General features: G+C 39.8%; 1 protein-coding gene across 1 annotated transcript; it reads left to right on the forward strand.

Moving 5' to 3' along the window:
• The first annotated feature begins 7,517 nt into the window (after window positions 1-7,517).
• On the forward strand, window positions 7,518-14,266 carry SRP19 (signal recognition particle 19). The gene is made up of 5 exons (XM_059175671.1): window positions 7,518-7,672; window positions 8,500-8,575; window positions 11,331-11,402; window positions 11,501-11,612; window positions 13,767-14,266. Exons 1-5 carry the CDS (start codon window positions 7,632-7,634, stop codon window positions 13,898-13,900), a joined length of 435 nt encoding a protein of 144 aa, XP_059031654.1. The 5' UTR covers window positions 7,518-7,631; the 3' UTR covers window positions 13,901-14,266.
• Window positions 14,267-17,576: the final 3,310 nt, after the last annotated feature.

A 17,576-nucleotide genomic window follows, 5' to 3' on the forward strand; every position in this document is an offset into this window, starting at 1 on the left:
CCCAGGCCTTTTAATCTGACAAAGTATTCCAACAAACTGTCCCCTACTTTAGGCACAAATACGAAGCTATACAATCCAATAAGAGCCCATCCATCTCAACTCCCAATAGTGGACAAATTTAGCAGACATGAAATCTAAAGACAATGACTTTTTGAGAGATTGGCTCGTGTTCCCTTTGGAACAGTTTTTGAAAAGGCAAAGTTCAGCAAATCCCTAATCTGGATCTGCAGTAAGATCAGAAGAGACCATCAGAAGATATCAGAAAGACTAATAATTCTGTCCTCAGAATTATTTCAGAGGAAAATGTGCCTGATTTGCTAATATACAGTAGGAGTGATTAACAAACAACTAACAGATTGGTATTTGAGAACAAACTTTCCAAATTACGTGGGTAGTAAAAGGAAGGTTAATGAGAGGGGAATAATAAAATGAAAGATTAAGTCCAGCTGGAACAAATAGCACTTAAGATATTTTTTCCATAAAACAAAGACCATGTTATTATCACAAATTTAAGTGAAGATGACACTTGCTGAGGAGGAGAACCAGTTGCACTATATCTGAATTCATGTTATTACATAGTTGCTTTGTATCTAAAATAGGAAAAAACCGTGCTAGAAATGCAAAAAGGAAATTACCAAGAGGTGAAGAATATGTGAGTAGTCAGATCATCAAAATTTACCAAATAATTTTTAGAAAGCCATGGTGGCTGAAATAGAGTATATAAATTATTTTTTAACTTCTAATTCCCTCATACTATGCTGACCTTAAAATACTATGTAGTATTAAAAACTATGGACTTTAACTCCTGTAACACCAGGTCATTTTCCTGCCATTCTCTTAACTGTTCTGTGGTCTATAAAACTATATCCTGGTTTTTGTTAGGCCATTGATGCTTCTTTCAACCTGTATGTTTTATGTGTATTATATTGTTCTTGGTGCTAAATACACTTTCTTTTCTCTGATATTCAGGATAATTCTTTCTCTACATTTGTGACTATTCAATTAATATTCAATTACTTTCCTAAATTATGTGATTGTTACTTCTTCTAATTAAAAATATTCAACATAGTGTAAACTGGTGAAGGTAACCAGTGAATATAAAGCAGCATTAGTTAAAAATAACTCTTGACGATAAGGCCAAGCATTACCCGGTCCATCCACACTACCTATTGGATTCTAAACACTTAGGCCCACTGCTGGTCGCTGAACCATGTACCCAGTCTTTTCCCCTGACCATGGCTGTTTGCACCAACAGTGGATACTCAACCGAAGAGAGACTCATCATCAACTAGCTAGTGACCAAAGACTTTCCTTGCTTAAACAAACAAAAAAAAAAAGACAGAGCCAATCAACTTGAAATAAAAGTCACAAAGGAAATTTCTTGTTGGTGATTGAGTGCTGGAACTGAAACATCTTGTACCATTAGGCTGAGTTAACTTGAAGTAACAGAAAACCACATTTAGACCCACCTTAGTTTTTTAATTTCAAAAACAGCACTTTCTTAAAACAAGGCCAGAACCATCGGACACCATCCTCGGCATAAAGTAAGATTACTTGGAGCACTTGCTTCCTTACTCTGTTCACGTCTGGATTGAAGTCTTTGAGTGGACATGATTGGCAGAGGCTGTCAGATGCCTATAGAGTCTGGGAAAATTCAAATTTTGGTCTCCCCATTGAGGAAGGTGGATTCATAAAACATGAACTCTCCAAATCCATGAGGGGCATTTGGAAGCTCTGGGCAACCAGAAACCATGATATGTTTTACCATAGTATTCCTGCTGCCCAAACAATTAAAATACATGGAAAAGTATTAAGGAAACAAAATTGAGCAATAAAACATCTAAAGCTGAATAAATGTTAATAATTGTGGTTAATCTGGTAATCTCAATATGAATGTCTACATAACTCAAAACTGAAAAGATAAAATGTTTAATAATTTTCATAATCTTAAATTCCAGATTATTCTAACCCAAATTGGGAAATGAGTTACAAGGGGAGAGAAGATGTAAAAGCATGCTAAATTTCTAGTTTTATGGAAACAGTATCAATAGATATTATTTTACTTTTAACTTAGACAAAGACAAATGCAATTTTTAGTTTAATGGTAACCCCAATGTTAAAAAATAAAATTTTCCACCTAAATCACTAACCAAAGAGAACAATTCAGAATACTTGATCAAGATATCAAAGAAAGGGAGAGATGGAGAATTGGCCACAAAGAAGCATAAAATGACTGTGTAAGACCACAGCAATAAATGGATTAAACATATATAATAAACTAATGACTCTCAGGTTGGAGTCAAGTAAAAAAAAGTCCTTCAACTTAATGCCATTAATAAAAGACAGTAAAATGATCAAGTGGGTAAAATTAAAAGTACAACCACACTTGCAAAGGCAAATGCAAAGGAAGCGGTTAAAGCAAATTTGTGTCAGTATAATTCTGGATACAAGGCATCAAACATAATGAAAAAAGGGATGTGTAGGTGGCTCAGTCGGTTAAGCATCGGTGTTTGGCTCGGGTCATGATCCCGGAACCCTGGGATTGAGCCCCACATTGGGCTCCTTGCTCAGCTGGTAGCCTGCTTCTCCCTCTGCCTGCTGCTCCCCCTGCTTGTGCTCTCTCCCTCTGAAAAATGAATAAATAAGTAAGTTAAATCTTTTTTAAAAATAATGAAAAAGGATTAACATCATTTATGACTTTCTTTAAATTTCAAATGATTTAACATCAATGGATGAATCAAATTTACAAAATATTAGCAAAAACCATAGAACAAGTAAGACTCAGTGTTTGACAGATGACTTGGTATTTATAGAACAAAAGGAACTGTTTTTATTTAAAATTACAACTTTCTTCCAGACAGGGTGCATTTTGTTAAAGGAAGGTTCTGAGAGGTCCTTTTCCTGAGCTGAGGACCTTGATGGTTTGGGGATCAGTAAAGCCAAGCCTGGAATTTAGGTGGGAGGAGGGTTAGAGAAAATTTAACAGATTTGCCTAAGAGGTGAGAATTTGGGATTCTCAGCATACCCAGGCAATGGGGGGCTGAGGAGTAGAGATAGGGGAGCACAAAAAGAATGAGGAGGCAGGAAAACGAGAAGTCGGGGTCTTATGAAAGCCCTGGTGGTGCAGCAGCTAAAATGATTTTAGAAACTCACTATTTCAGTTGGAACCCCAAGTTCCTCGCAAATTCTCTGTTCCAATATTAACAAGTACCCACTTGTTATTAATTTTCAGAATCTTTTTTAATAATTGCAGTTGGCTTCACCATCACATTATCAATAATTATTTGAATTTAAATATAAATTAGATGTTTCCTCTATGTTACATGCCTTTCACTTTCTTCACTGTAATTATGTTAATATAATTTGGCTTGACTGGACTATGTCCTTAGATACTGTTTTCTAGAAAAGCCAAATTGGGGATAAACTTTCTAAATCCTAGCTTGTATAAAACTGTTTTCTTGGGGTGCCTGAGTGGCTCAGTCAGCTAAGGATCTGCCTTCAGCTCAGGTCATGATCTCAGGGTCCTGGGATCTAGGCAGAGTTGGGCTCTCTGCTCAGCGAGGAGCCTGCTTGTCCTTCTACCTCTCTGCCTGCTCATGTACGCGAGCTCTCTCTCTCTCTCATAAATAAAATCTTTTAAAACTTCTGTTTTCTTTTACCATCACATAAAGGATAACCTGGGTCACAACTTTGGTCACAATTCTTTTTCCTCAGAAAACTCCTATTGTTTACTAAGAAGTTGAACTATCAGTCTAGTTTTGTTTCCATTATATATAACTTTAATTTCCTATCTTGGTGTCTGTAGGGTTTTGTTTTTATCCTTGAAATAAAGAAATTGTACTGGCACAAGTCCAGCTGTGTGTCTTTTTTCCACAACTCTGTCTTTTGATATTAAATCTTTTTTATCTTGAGTCTTCAGTAAACATTCTCAGTAAATGTTATCTCTGTTCTTACTCCTGCTCCTGAATCACTTCCTTTCTCTCACTTTGCAGGAGCAGAACCAAGCCATAGTACTGTTAGAACACCAACTTCAACCATATCTACCAAAATGCCCCTCTCCTACACACACCAGTCAGAATCTTGGTGGTGCCTACATGAGGACTGTACTGTCAGTTTCTGTTGTCTAGACATTGCATTATGATCCTCTAGCAATGGAAAGAGCATCTATCTTCCACTTTGGTATCAACATTTTCCCATAAGAGTGCCAAAGCAATATTGCTTGTGTTCAAATGCCTTAGAGGATTTTTAATGAAACAATTTCATTAAAACAGATTTTACTTATAGTCTGCTCTCCCATCCCAAGATACAGATACAAATCCAACAGAGACCGGATATGGCATGTAGACAAATCTTACTCATAAACACCATGCTGTACTCTGTATTTTCCCCTGGACAGTGAAAGCTCTGTCATGAGGTCAAGTTGGTGTACTTAACTTTTAGTTTTCCTAAATTCTGTCTTCTGTAGAAATTGACTTTTTTGGGGTGCGTGGTGGCTCAACTGGTTAAGGGTCTGACTCTTGATTTCAGCTCAGGTCTTGATTTCAGGGTTGTGAGTTCAAGCCCTTCATTGGGCTCAGTGGGGTATGGAGAGAGACAGGAAGAAGAAAGAAATAAAGGAAAGAAAGAAAGAAAAGAGGGAAAGATAGAGGAAGGAAGGAAGGAGAAAAGAAAGGAAAAGGGATAAAGTAAAAGAAGAGAGAGAAAGAGAAAGGGAGAAAAACGGAGAGAAAGAAAGGAAAGAAGAAAAGAAAGGGAAGGAGGGAGGAAGGAAGGAAGCAGAGAGGAGGAAAAGAGAAAAAAAAAAGAAAGGAAAAGAAAATTTGACTTCTGACATTACGGTAGATAATATTTTCAAAGATGGCACGGTATCTGCCATTCCACATGCTTTTTCCCCAATATGAGTCTGTTACTGAGCTGGCCCTGTGACTGCTTTGACCAACAAAACATAGAGGAAGTTTCAAGACCAGGAATTAAAAAGGCCTGGTAGCTTCTACTGTGTGGTCTGCAGAAAACCAACCAACATGTAAGAAGTCCTGAAACCACCGTGCTTTGAAGAAGTTGCTAAAGAAAAAGTTATCCTGACACTTGGCTGAATGGTAAGAGGGACTTTATTCAAGACTGTTGCAATACAGATATTGTAGCAGAGGAGATCAGCTCAACTCCAAATGTAGCAAAGACAGTTGGAGATTTATAACCAAAAAACAGAATGTCCCTGTTCTGTTCTTTCCGACAGGAGACGGAAAATTACTTAGGGTAAATTCTTGTGGAAGATAGCCAAGGACTTAACATATGAGAGATGGGGAATGAGGAATTTGATCAGATATTTGATCCGGATAATTTGATCAGATATTTGATCAGATAACAAGGGTAAGGGGGACATTCACCACACTTATTGTGACGGTTAATTTTCTGTGTAAAATTAATTGGTCTAAAGGACGCCCAGACAGCGTTAAAACATTTCAGGGTGTGTCTCTGAATGTTTTTCTGAAAGAGATTAGCATTTAATCAGAAGATGGAGTAAAGAATATCTGCCTTCACCAATATGGTCAGGCATCATCTAATCTGTTCAGAGTTCAGATAGAACCAAAAGGTGAAGGAAGGGCAAATTTTTTTCTCTTTTCTTGTACTGGGACCTCCATCTCCTAGCCTCCAATATCTGATCTCCTGGTTCTCAGATATATTAACTCTGGGACTTACACCATCAGCTCTCCTGGTTCTCAGGCTTTTGGACTCTGATTTATACCATCAACTTCCCTGGTTCTCCAGTTTTTAGATAGCATATTGTGGTATATCACAGCCTCCATTATGGTGTGAGTCAGTTCCTATAATAATCTCATATATCTATATAAGTCTTTTAGTTCTGCCTCTCTGGAGAACCCTAACAAATATACTTAATGTAGCAAGATTCTTGTTAAAATAGGGCTAGCAGGAAGAAGATAGAACAGGGGCTTCCGCACACATTAAACCTCTGACTACATTGTTCACGTCCCACTGTTTCCATATGTATATGTAAAATGCTGATTTTCTGAAAAGAAGTATTTGAGTTTTTATGATGAAGCTAAAGTATAAAAGCAAAATCCAAAAGCAGGCTAACTACGTATTCTAAAGCTTGGTTTCATTTCATCCCTGTTTGGTTTTATTGGTCACTGCATGAAGCTCTTTTTACAGGAATCCTGTATACTTTAAGGAAGAAGTAAGACTTAGTATTTACATCAGCACCAAATTAATCCCCTACTGCGGAACTGCAAGGGTGACTGAGAGGCGGAGATTGAAGGGATGGAGAAAAGTCAGGGGATTCCAGACGGACCAGCTGGGTATCTACCCTCATCCATCATTAGCCTGAATTGACAAATTATCTAACTTCAATGAGACTCAAGCTTTCGGTGGGGGGTAATAGGAGGGGGTGGAGAGATTTTTGTTTGTTTTTTCATTTGTAATAGAAAATACTTGGGACGCCTGGGTGGCTCAGAGGGTTAAAGCCTCTGCCTAAGGCTCAGGTCATGATCCCAGAGTCCTGGGATCATGCCCCGCATCAGGTTCTCTGCTCAGCGGGGAGCCTGCTTCCCACCCACCGCCCCCCCACCCCACCCCACCCCCGCCCCACCTCTCTGCCCACTTGTGATCTCTGTCAAATAAATAAATAAAAATCTTAAGGGGCGCCTGGGTGGCTCAGTGGGTTAAAGCCTTCGGCAGAGTCCTGGGATCGAGCCCCACATCGGGCTTTCTGCTTGGCAGGGAGCCTGCTTCCTCCTCTCTCTCTCTCTCTCTCTCTCTCTGCCTACTTGTGATCTCTGTCAAACAAATAAATTAAAAAATCTTTAAAAAAAATCTTAAAAAAGGAAAAAAGAAAGAAAGAAAGAAAGAAAACACTTATCTTACCTTGCCGGGTTTTATGAAAAGTGCCTTTGTTGGTGTGGAATAAGCAGCCGCTACTAAAAGAGGACTGAAGGTGTGTTCTGTTGAAGAACGGGAATGCTGAAATAGTGCTTTGCAATTAACCTAAGGTATGCAAAAAATAATGAATTGTAGAGTAGAGGGTGTTCTTCTGGAGTTTAAAAAGGTGTATGGCCACATTTCTAACGTTTATACACCTCACTGAAACACTGAGGTTGTTTTACTTGTTTCACCACTATAAAAACCCGTATTTGCCAAGTTGAAAGCAAGCTGTGGGGCCCAGGAGCGGATCAAGATTAAACATAAAATACATGTCCTTGCCTGCTCGGATCTGTGCAGACAAACGACTCAGTGGTACAGCGCCTTCACCTAAGGTGAGGGTAGCTAACACCATTCAATTCTCAGTGTGACCCTGGACGTGAAGGATCGTAAAAACGTTACTTCGGCGACAGCAAAAGCTCTTAAAACCCCGTTTTGACAAGATTTAAGAAGAACCTGGAAACTTTCGCGGATCCTCTCGCGAGAGGAGAGATTCTAACGCCACGTCAGAAACTAGAGACGCTGACGCCGAGCGACAGATGCCGGAACCAGGATCGGTGAAAGCCAGGGACGCGTAGGGTGGTCGGTGGGCGGGACTTCCGCCGGAAGCCGGCGTGGTCCGGAAAATCTCAGAACCGAGTTCCGGCCCGTCTTTCTCCTAGAGGCCCTCGGTGGGCGCTCTGTGGGCCTGGGTGAAGATGGCCTGTGCAGCCGCACGGTCCCCGGCCGACCAAGACAGGTGGGTCCTGAGAAAGGGTGCTGCACCGCCCTCCCCATCCCTGAGAAAGGCTGGCGGGTGGGGCTTGTCTCCGTTCCCAGGCTCCGGGCCTCTTCCCAGGTGTTGGTTCCTCCGGGAGGCCAGCGGCGCCTGGCTCTTCGTAGTATCCCCGAAATTCCGACCCTAGGTAGTTCAGTGTCTGCCTGCGCCGGAGACGAAGGACTTTGGGTGCTACGTGGACAGCACATTAAGTAACAGACTCACAGAGGGAGAAATGTGTTTTTTTCATTGTTACGTTCAGAAAGGCACGTTTGGGTTTTTCAAAGTCTTCTAATACCTCAGTTGGTGTGGTTTCTGTTTGAGAGCAGGCCCCAGCCTCAGGAAGTTTTTTAAAAATATTTTTATTTTATTTATTTGTCAGAGATCACAAGAAGGCAGAGAGGAAGGGAAGCAGGCTCCCTGCTGAGCAGAGAACCCGATGCGGGGCTTGATCCCAGGACCCTGGGATCATAACCTGAGCCGAAGGCAGAGGCTTCAACCCACTGAGCCACCCAGGTGCCTCCCCTCAGGAAGTTTTGATAGCCGGCTGTATGTTAACTGACCGGTGAAGGCATTGTTTTGGTTTGGTTTTAAACTTTCTCTAACAACTGATTTTTTTTTCCCCCGCTGAGGTAGTAAACTAACGTTAGCTTTTTAAGTAACGTAAGTAAAAGGGAGGCAATTTCAAGAAAAAAAAAAAAAATACTAAGCAAGTAACAGGCATGCTGGCAATCTTGGTGATGAAAGAATGAATGAAATTTTTGGAAATCCTGCTCTAGTGATACTAGCTGTGCTTCCTTCTGTGGCAGGTTCATTTGTATCTATCCTGCTTATTTAAATAACAAGAAGACCATCGCAGAAGGGAGGCGAATCCCCATAAGTAAGGTAAATGGGCTGGCACCTCTGTCCTTGAGGGGTTGGGGGAGGTTGTACTGTTAGGGCTTCAAGGGCTTCCCTTTTTACTATATGGTATTGTTTGGGGCCTGAGGTGAACAGCTTCCAGGAATTGGGGTGCTTTTCTTAACAGTGGCGAAACCAGAGAGGCACTAATACCTGGCTGGGGGAATTATTCTAAATGGTTCTTCATGAGCTTGTACTTTAAAGAAGTTGGGTGGCAGTAGGATTTGCATGTTGTTGTTTTTTAAGCCAAGGTTATGATGCTCTTGCCCTTAATTTGTCAGAGAGTAAGCACAAGCAGGGGGAGTGTCAGAGGCAGCGGGAGAAGCAGGCTCCCCACTGAGCAGAGAGCCCGAAGCATCAAGACCAGAGCTGAAGGCAGAGGCTTTAACCCACTGAGCAACCCAGGCGCTCCTACTCTTGCCCTTAATAAAGGAAATCAAACTATGGCATTATATGATGTCCAGAATGCAGTTGAGTTATTAAACAAGACTTGCAGAAAAAAATTCTTTTTTAATTTATTTATTTGAGAGTAAGAGGGGAATTGGGATGGGGGGAGGGGGAAAGAGAGAATCCCAAGCACTCCCCAAATTGAGCAGCTGGATCCCACCACCAAGAGTCTGATGCTTGGGCACCTGAGTGGCAGTTAAGCGTCTGCCTTTGGCTCAGGTCATGATCCCAGGGTCCTGGGATCCAGTCCCACATAGGGCTCTCTGCCTCGTAGGCAGTCTGTTTCTCCCTCTGCCTCTGCCCTCCCCTGCCACCAATGAATAAATAAACAAAATCTTAAAAAAAAAAACAAAACAAAGAGTCCAACATGTAAGAGACTGAACCACCTAGGTGCCCCAAGTGTTACAGAGAATTTAGATGTGTTGAGTTTTTTAGTTTTATGTCTGTTATCTTTTTTGGAGGGGAAGGGGAGTAAAGTTTTAAAATTGATACTTCTAAAAAGGGTGTTAGAGTTTTTAAAAATATGATTTCTCCCTTGTGCTGTTTGAATGGGAAATTTCAAGTTCTCAGTTGGCCTGGTGGCATGTTTGGAAAGTGCCTAATCCCAAGTGATGGGTCTTTGTAGCTTTTTTTTTTTTTTTTTTTTTTTTTAAAGATTTTATTTATTTGTGGGGCGCCTGGGTGGCTCAGTGGGTTAAAGCCTCTGCTTTCGGCTCAGGTCATGATCTCAGGGTCCTGGGATCGAGCCCCGCGTTGGGCTCTCTGCTCAGCGGGGAGCCTGCTTTCCACTCTCTCTCTCTGCCTGCCTCTCTGCCTACTTGTGATCTCTGTCAAATAAATAAATAAAATCTTTAAAAAAAAAAAGATTTTCTTTATTTGTTTATTTGATGGAGAGAGACAGCGAGAGGGGGAATACAAGTTAGGGAGAGGGAGAAGCAGGCGTCCCAGGACCCTTACTCCTCTTTCTCTCTGCCTGCCTCTCTGCCTACTTGTGATCTCTGTCACATAAATAAATAAAATCTTAAAAAAAAAGAAGGTGTGATCAGCACCCAGGAAGATTCCTTTGTCTCCTCACAGTCACTTCCCCTGCCACATATACTCACATTCAAGGATAACCATATCCTGACTTCCGACGCAATAGATTACTTTTCTTGTTCTTAAACGTTATTTAAAAGGCGTTATACACTATGTACTTTTGTATCTTTTTTTCACTGAACTTTAAGCTTAAATTTATTCACATTTTTTAGTGTAGTTTGTTAATTCTCATTGCTCTGTAGCAGGGTTTCTCAACAGCAGCACCATTGACATTTCGAGCCAGATCATTTTGAGCCAGGTAATTCTGTTATCAGGGCTAGTCTGTGCTTTTTAGTTGTTTAGCAGCATCTTTGGCCTCTACCCATGAGATGCCGGTGCCTTACCTGACTCCTCTGACAATTAGAAATGTCTCCTAGCATTGCTAAATGTCAGGGAGCAGAATTGCCTTGCTGAAAACCACTGCTCTGTAGTATTCAATTGTATAAATAAATCACAGGCCATCCTACCATTGATGGATAATTGGTTTCTAGTTTAAGGCTACTTTACATGCTACTGCTGTCAATGTTCTTGAGTTTGTCCTCTAGGAAACATTTTTGCATTGTTCTTGGATATGTACTTAGAAGTAGAATTGCAGAGCCATGAAGAATGCATATGTTTAGCTTTAGTAGATACTACCAAACAATTTTCTAAAGTGGCTGTATCTGTAATAGTTGTTTAACTAGTATTCATTGAGCACCTACTATGTTCCAAGCATCATTCCAGATACTTGGGGATTTACAGATAAACAGAACAGTCCCTGCCTTTGTGAAGTGTATGTTCTGTTGGAAGGGAGATATAAATAAGTGTTATTTCTGTACTTTTAAAAATTACAGTGGAGGGACTTCTGGGTGGCTCAGTTGGTTGAGCCCGCTGCCTTCGGCTCGGGTCATGGTCCTGGGGTCCTGGGATTGAGTCCCGCATTGGGCTCCTTGCTCGGCAGGGAGCCTGCTTCTCTCGCTGCCTCTGCCTGCCTCTCTGCCTGCTTGTGTGTACTCTCTCTCTGTGTCTCTGGCAAATAAATAAAAAACTCTTTAAAAAATTAAAAAATTAAAAATTAAAAAATTTTAAAAATTACAGTGGAAACAACCATACCTAGTGAAAAAGAAAACTTAAGGTTTTGATAACTGTTGTGATCCTCATATTTGAAATGATTCACACAACGATGTAGCAGTATCTGCTTAAGGTAAGCTATTCAGTGTTTTTGTTTTTAACTGTTCAGGCTGTTGAAAATCCTACAGCTACTGAGATTCAAGATGTGTGCTCAGCAGTTGGACTTAATGTATTCCTTGAGGTAAGAGGTGGTTCTTTCTTCACTATTTTTCCTACTCAGTCTCATTGATATGACAACTTTTTAAAGCCTGTTTTATATGTTGTTGTTTTTTATGTTAGAAAAATAAAATGTACTCTAGAGAGTGGAATCGTGATGTTCAGTACAGGGGCAGAGTCCGGGTCCAGCTGAAACAGGAAGACGGCAGCCTCTGTCTTGTACAGTTCCCGTCACGTAAGTTTTTTTTTTTTGTTTTTTGTTTTTTTAATGAACAAATAAAGTTTGGCAAGGTCGTTCTTCTACAAAAAAAGTTCTAAAACTGACCCCTTTGAAAGGTAAAATTCATAATTTGCATGTTGCAGATGAATTTAAGAAAGGCTACTGCTGAGGAAGGGAGGAAAACAGTGGTTCTCACTTCTTTTAAGTTAAGGACCTCTAGGAATGTGAAACCTAGTCATTCATTTAAAAAACTTGTTTTATGAACTTTTTATAACCTCTGGAAATCCGTCATTATTCCCAGGTTAAGAGTGTAGAATTATTGAGTGGTCAGATGTTAATTGGCATTTCAGATCCTAGAGGCCTATGAGGTCTGTTAATAATTTCTATCATTAATTTAAAAGCCATACTGAGTGAAAACTGCAAAAGGAATGTGTAGTGTGATACCACTTTGGTTCATTTAAATACAAAATGTTACTATTTATTGGTGTATATGTAATATTATTTATTGACATTTATGTATGTAAATTGTTTTTAATGGACTGGAGGAAAACCCCAGTCTTAAAAATAGTAGGTAACCTAATGATGAACAGGGCATGGGAAGTAGGGACACAGGAATGGTGCTCACAGAAGACCAGCATTATCTCTAGTGTTTGATTTCTTAAAAAACAGCAGTAACCAATTATCAGTATTCCAAAATAATTAATTCTGGCTTTGGGGAAGATGAATATTTTTGTACATGATTCTTTTCTGAATTCTTTATTTCTAAAAACTATAATTTTTTAAATCGAGCTGTTATTTTTTTTTTTTTTCTTTAACCCCAAGCTGACAACTAAATGGTATTTATTTATTTATTTATTTGTCAGAAAGAGAGAGAGCACAAGCAGGGGGAATGGCAGGCAGAGGGAGAAGCAGGCTCCCTAAAGGAGCCCAGTGTGGAGCTCTATGGCACTACCCCAGGATCATGACCGAACCCGGAGGCAGATGCTTAACCCACTGAGCCATCCAGGTGTCCCTAGATTGGTTTCTCTATGCTAAAACCTTTCCAGGTTGGTAGATAATTCTAGAAACAAGATTTTTAGTTGGAATAACAGGTAGTATATTACAGTGTATTTACTCTTCTCTTTGACATCTTCTTTTATTATCTGTTAAAAGTCAAAAGACAGGGAAGCCTGGGTGGCTCAGTTGGCTAAGCATCTTCCTTCCGTCCAGGTCTTGATCCCAGGATCCTGTGATCGAGCCCTGTCTTGGGCTTCCTGTTTAGGGGGGAGTCTTTCTCTCTCCCCATGTCCTCTACCTGTGTTGGCTCTTGCTCTCTCACTCTCTCTCTCTCAAATAAGTAAATAAAATTTGAAAAAAAATTCAAAAGACCAAAAAAAAAAATTTTTTTTTAAAGATTTTATTTATTTATTTGACAGACAAATCACAAGGAGGCAGAGGGGCAGGCAGATGGGTGGGGGAAGCAGGCTCCCTGCTGAGCTGAGAACCCAATGCGGGGCTCGATCTCAGGACCCTGAGATCATGACCTGAGCTGAAGGCAGAGGCATTAACCCACTGAGCCCTCAGGCGCCCCACCACCAAAATTTTTTTTAAAAAAATCAAGAGACAAGAAACTTTTTTGACTTGACCAGTAAATAAAATGTAGGTAAAAATTACAGTTGAAAAATGTTGCTCCCAGTTTCCAATAAGAAAAAAGAAAGTAAGGGGAAAACTGAGGGGCTCCATGTATTGGAAGTAGCTACTAGATCTGGAGGGAGGTAGTTGGTGTACAGATCAGGGTACCTGTACACATGAAATCATCTGGGCATATGAGGTAACATCTTTCGTAGCCTGATAACATTGGGTTTTTGTTACAAGACTGAGTGGCCCTCTGTTTCTTTAGCTTAAGGTACAGTGATATCCTGACTCTCTTTCCAGATTGTTGTATTTCGACTTACTCCCCTTTGATCTTCAAGTCAGTTACTAGAACCAGGACCAAAATAGGTGTTTCAAATAAATATTTCAGTATCATTCTTAGAACATTTTCTCCAGGAAGGCTCCCACTTGAGCAAGTCATGTCTTTATAGTCATTTTTATTTTAATCTTTGTCATTTTCCTGATGTGATCTCAAGTTAATGAGCTTGTATGTCTTATTCCTTAGATCATACACTAAGCCTAACTTCTTGTTCCTAGGTAAGTCTGTAATGTTGTATGTAGCAGAAATGATACCTAAACTAAAAACAAGGACACAAAAAACAGGAGGTGGTGACCAAAGTCTTCAGCAAGGAGAGGGAAGTAAAAAAGGGAAAGGAAAGAAGAAGAAGTGACCAGATTTGAGAGTCAAGTCGGTGGTGCTACTGTGAGAGATAGTGAATGAAAGCTTCTAACTTACTTACATCTTAGAGAAATGGAAGCTTTTTATTTGCATCATTTAACCGAACTGTGGACATCTCTGCCTCCCAGCTTCAGCATCAGAGTTGACAATGAAATAAATTTATATCAGAAGTTTGCATCTAGCTCTTATGCAGTATAAAAGAAATTTTTTTTGCTTTTCAACACAGAGTTTTTGTGGAAGAAAGAAGCATATTTTTTAATGGACAGTGGACTCTGCCATAAGTTACATGAAATCCTGTATCTGCCCTGTGTGTAAACATGTTTCAGAAAAATGAGTTTAAATAAAGATTTGAAATACACATTTTCTTCAACTTTTAAGTTAATGAAATAAAATTTGAAACTGACTATTTTAGCTTTTGCTCTTTTGCTTATGAACTAAATGCTAGTAGAGGAGATAATTGAAATCGATAAAATGGGTAGTGGAGGCTTAGTGTGAGCTTAGAACTAGAAGAAAATGGTTAAATCCTCTTGGACTTCTATAGATGATATTATTTCAGTTATTGTAACTGAACGTTCAATTACTAGTTTTTTGATGTATGGAAAGTCTTGGACTTTAAGCTTTAGATTTGCTTATTTTGTTGGCTTAAGAACATCATTTTAATTGGAGTTTTAAAATTACCCATGCTTTAACACCTTGAGATGTGCTTTTTTTCAAGAAACTAAACTGGATTGAAGATTCTGACTTTATTTCAAAGACTGTTCTGAAAGTGGCAATTCTGTGTAAAATTTGAGGGTACCATCTTTTTTTTTTTTTTTTTTTTTTTTTTTTAAGATTTTTTATTCATTTGTCAGTGATAGAGGGAGAGAGAGCGAGCAAGCACAGGCAGACAGAGAGGCAGACAGAGGCAGAGGGAGAAGCAGGCTCCCTGCCGAGCAAGGAACCCGATGTGGGACTAGATCCCAGGACGCTGGGATCATGACCTGAGCTGAAGGCAGCCGCTTAACCACTGAGCCACCCAGGCGTCCCTGAGGTACCATCTTAAAGCAGCCATTTGTTTTTGTCCACTGAGCATCATTTGGGGAGCTGCCTTCTCTGACTCCATATGCTTCTGGAAGGGCTTTTAAAGGACTGCCTCTTGACCACAGGGTATGACACATCCCAGGCCACTGGTTTATTTCTCAGGAATTCTAATCTAGAACAGAAACACAGACATACAGATGATGGGAGCTAAGATATATAATGATCTACAAATTTGAGTTATCCGAATCCTGGTTTTTTGAGGCTGGATTTGGCTCTTCTATGACTTCTGTCAACTGTGCTTTATATCCTTCTAGTAAATCCCATTTTCTTTAAGTTTTCATTGCTTGAAAGAAGAAATTCCACTTCATTACAAAATAAGTGAATCCAGCGTTTCAGAGTGTTAGGTGGACTTAGATACCCAAGCTGTATGAAGAGGACTCATGGGTGTACAGGAAGAGGTATTAGAATCTTTACTTTTTTCTCCAATACTTTCTGTTGTTAACATATCTTACAATGAATGTAACAGTATAGCAGTTTATATATTTGACTTATAAGTAAATATTGGGACAGTATATACAAAACAAAATTTAGAGCAAAATTTAAAACAAAAATTAACGTTCTGGGAAATTGTATCACTTAGGAATTTGTGTAATGAAACAATGAGGAACTTAAGCAGGAATTTTTCTTTTTTTTTGAAGTAACATCAAATCCAAAATTTTATTATAGGTGTAAGTTCAGCTGCTCAGTGACACCCTCTTTTATCATTCCATTCCACTCTCCATGGTTTCTAACACCCCTTGGATTATTGTCTCAAGGTTACAAAAGGGCTGATAGAATATCAAATGTCACATCAGAGTTTAAGGTAGAATGAAGAGATAGCTGTGCCAGCCACTTCTGTCCACCCTTAAAAAGAAAGTTAAAGATTTCTCAAAATTCTTCCCAGCCAACTTTCATTTAAGTCTCCTTGCTGAACACTGTGGCACCTGTCCATGTTCAGCTATACGACAGGCTAGGAAAGTGACTGTATAGCTTTCTCAGTAATGAAAAGACTCAGCCAAAGAAGAAAGTTGATACTGGATATTGGGGCAGTCAAATAATGTGCCACAGAAAGATGACCAGAGTCTAAAATTACTTTGGTTATGGAGCAATAAAGATTGTTGGAAATCTTACTGTAACATTGTACTGCTGTTTCTCCACATTGTTGCAATCAGTGCATAATTGAACCTTTCTTTGCCAATCAAGTAGAAAACAGAATTTTTCTAGTGAGCAAGACAGATCACTTATTCATATGTTGAAAATGCCATTTGTATTTATCTCATTGATTTCTATTCACATCCTTTGCCCCCTTTTTTTTAAAAAAATTTTTTTTTATTTGTTTATTTGACAGGCAGATCACAAGTAGGCAGAGAAGCAGGCAGAGAGAGAGAGGGAAGCAGGCTCCCTGCTGAGCAGAGAGCCCGATGCAGGGCTCGATCCCAGGACCCTGAGATCATGACCTGAGCTGAAGGCAGAGGCTTTAACCCACTGAGCCACCCAAGTGCTCCTCCTTTGCCCCTTTTTAAGGACTTTATTACCATCAGTGTTACACATAATTTAAAGAGCCAGCTAGTTTTAATAGTTTGAGTTTTAGGCATTAACTTTCATCTGTAGAAGAGGATGATTTAGTTTTCCTTCCTTCACCCCCGAAATATGCTTCCCATCCTCACTTCTTTTTTTTTAAGATTTTTTTTATTTATTTATTTATTTATTTATTTATCTATCTATCTATCTGAGAGGGAGAGAGACAGCATGAGAGGAGAGGGTCAGAGGGAGAAGCAGACTCCCTGCCAAGCAGGGAGCCCGATGTGGGACTCGATCCCGGGACTCCAGGATCATGACCTGAGCCGAAGGCAGTCACTCAACCAACTGAGCCACCCAGGCGCCTCCCATCCTCACTTCTACCAATATATTTCTTGATTTTAATCACTATTCATAGTTTACATTACTATCCTATATTTCATTCATAGCTGAATCATGTAGTACTTTGCTACTCAAAAGTGTGGTCTGGGGTCTAGCAGCACTGCTTTTCCCTGGGAACTTGTGAAAAATGCAGAAACTCTGACCCAGCCCAGAATGTTAAAGATTGCCAAGGTATTCTTATGCACATGAAAGTGAGAAACACTGGAGTATGCTGTTGTTACTTTTGTTTTCTGGATTTGTGCGTTCTTCAGTTAATATTTTTTCTTTTATTTGCTTAGGTTTTTGAATATTCATCATTAACTCAACCAGAAATTATCAGTTGTCAAAATGTCCTTTCAAAAAGTTTGTTCGGGACAAGCATCTGACTCTTAATCTCAGCTCAGGTCATGATCTCAGGGTTGGGATCAAGCCCCAATTTGGGCTGTGTGCTCAGCATGGAGTCTGCCTGAGATTCTCACTCTCCCTCTGCCCTTCCTTCTTGTGCCCTCCCTCTCTCTAAAATCTTTAAAAGAAAAAGTTTGTTCAAGGGTGCCTGGGTGGCTCAGTCCATTGGGCATCTGACTCGATCTCAGTGCAGGGCTTGAGTTCAAGCCCTGTGTTGGGCTCCACGCTGGGTGTGGAGAAAAGCAAATAAATATGTAAGTTAAGTACATAAGTTCACATCAGGTAGTTCAATTTAATCTTTCTAA

This window comes from Mustela lutreola, chromosome 5, assembly GCF_030435805.1.
Source record: "Mustela lutreola isolate mMusLut2 chromosome 5, mMusLut2.pri, whole genome shotgun sequence".
Lineage (NCBI taxonomy): Eukaryota > Metazoa > Chordata > Mammalia > Carnivora > Mustelidae > Mustela > Mustela lutreola.

What these genes read in the sequence shown, in the direction of transcription:
- SRP19 (XM_059175671.1), top strand. Translation starts at nt 7,632, where the DNA reads ATGGCCTGTGCAGCCGCACGGTCCCCGGCCGACCAAGACAG. An exon ending in GGCGAATCCCCATAAGTAAG is followed by an intron (nt 8,576 to 11,330) that starts GTAAATGGGCTG and finishes TTAACTGTTCAG; the next exon opens with GCTGTTGAAAATCCTACAGC. An exon ending in TCTTGTACAGTTCCCGTCAC is followed by an intron (nt 11,613 to 13,766) that starts GTAAGTTTTTTT and finishes TCTTGTTCCTAG; the next exon opens with GTAAGTCTGTAATGTTGTAT.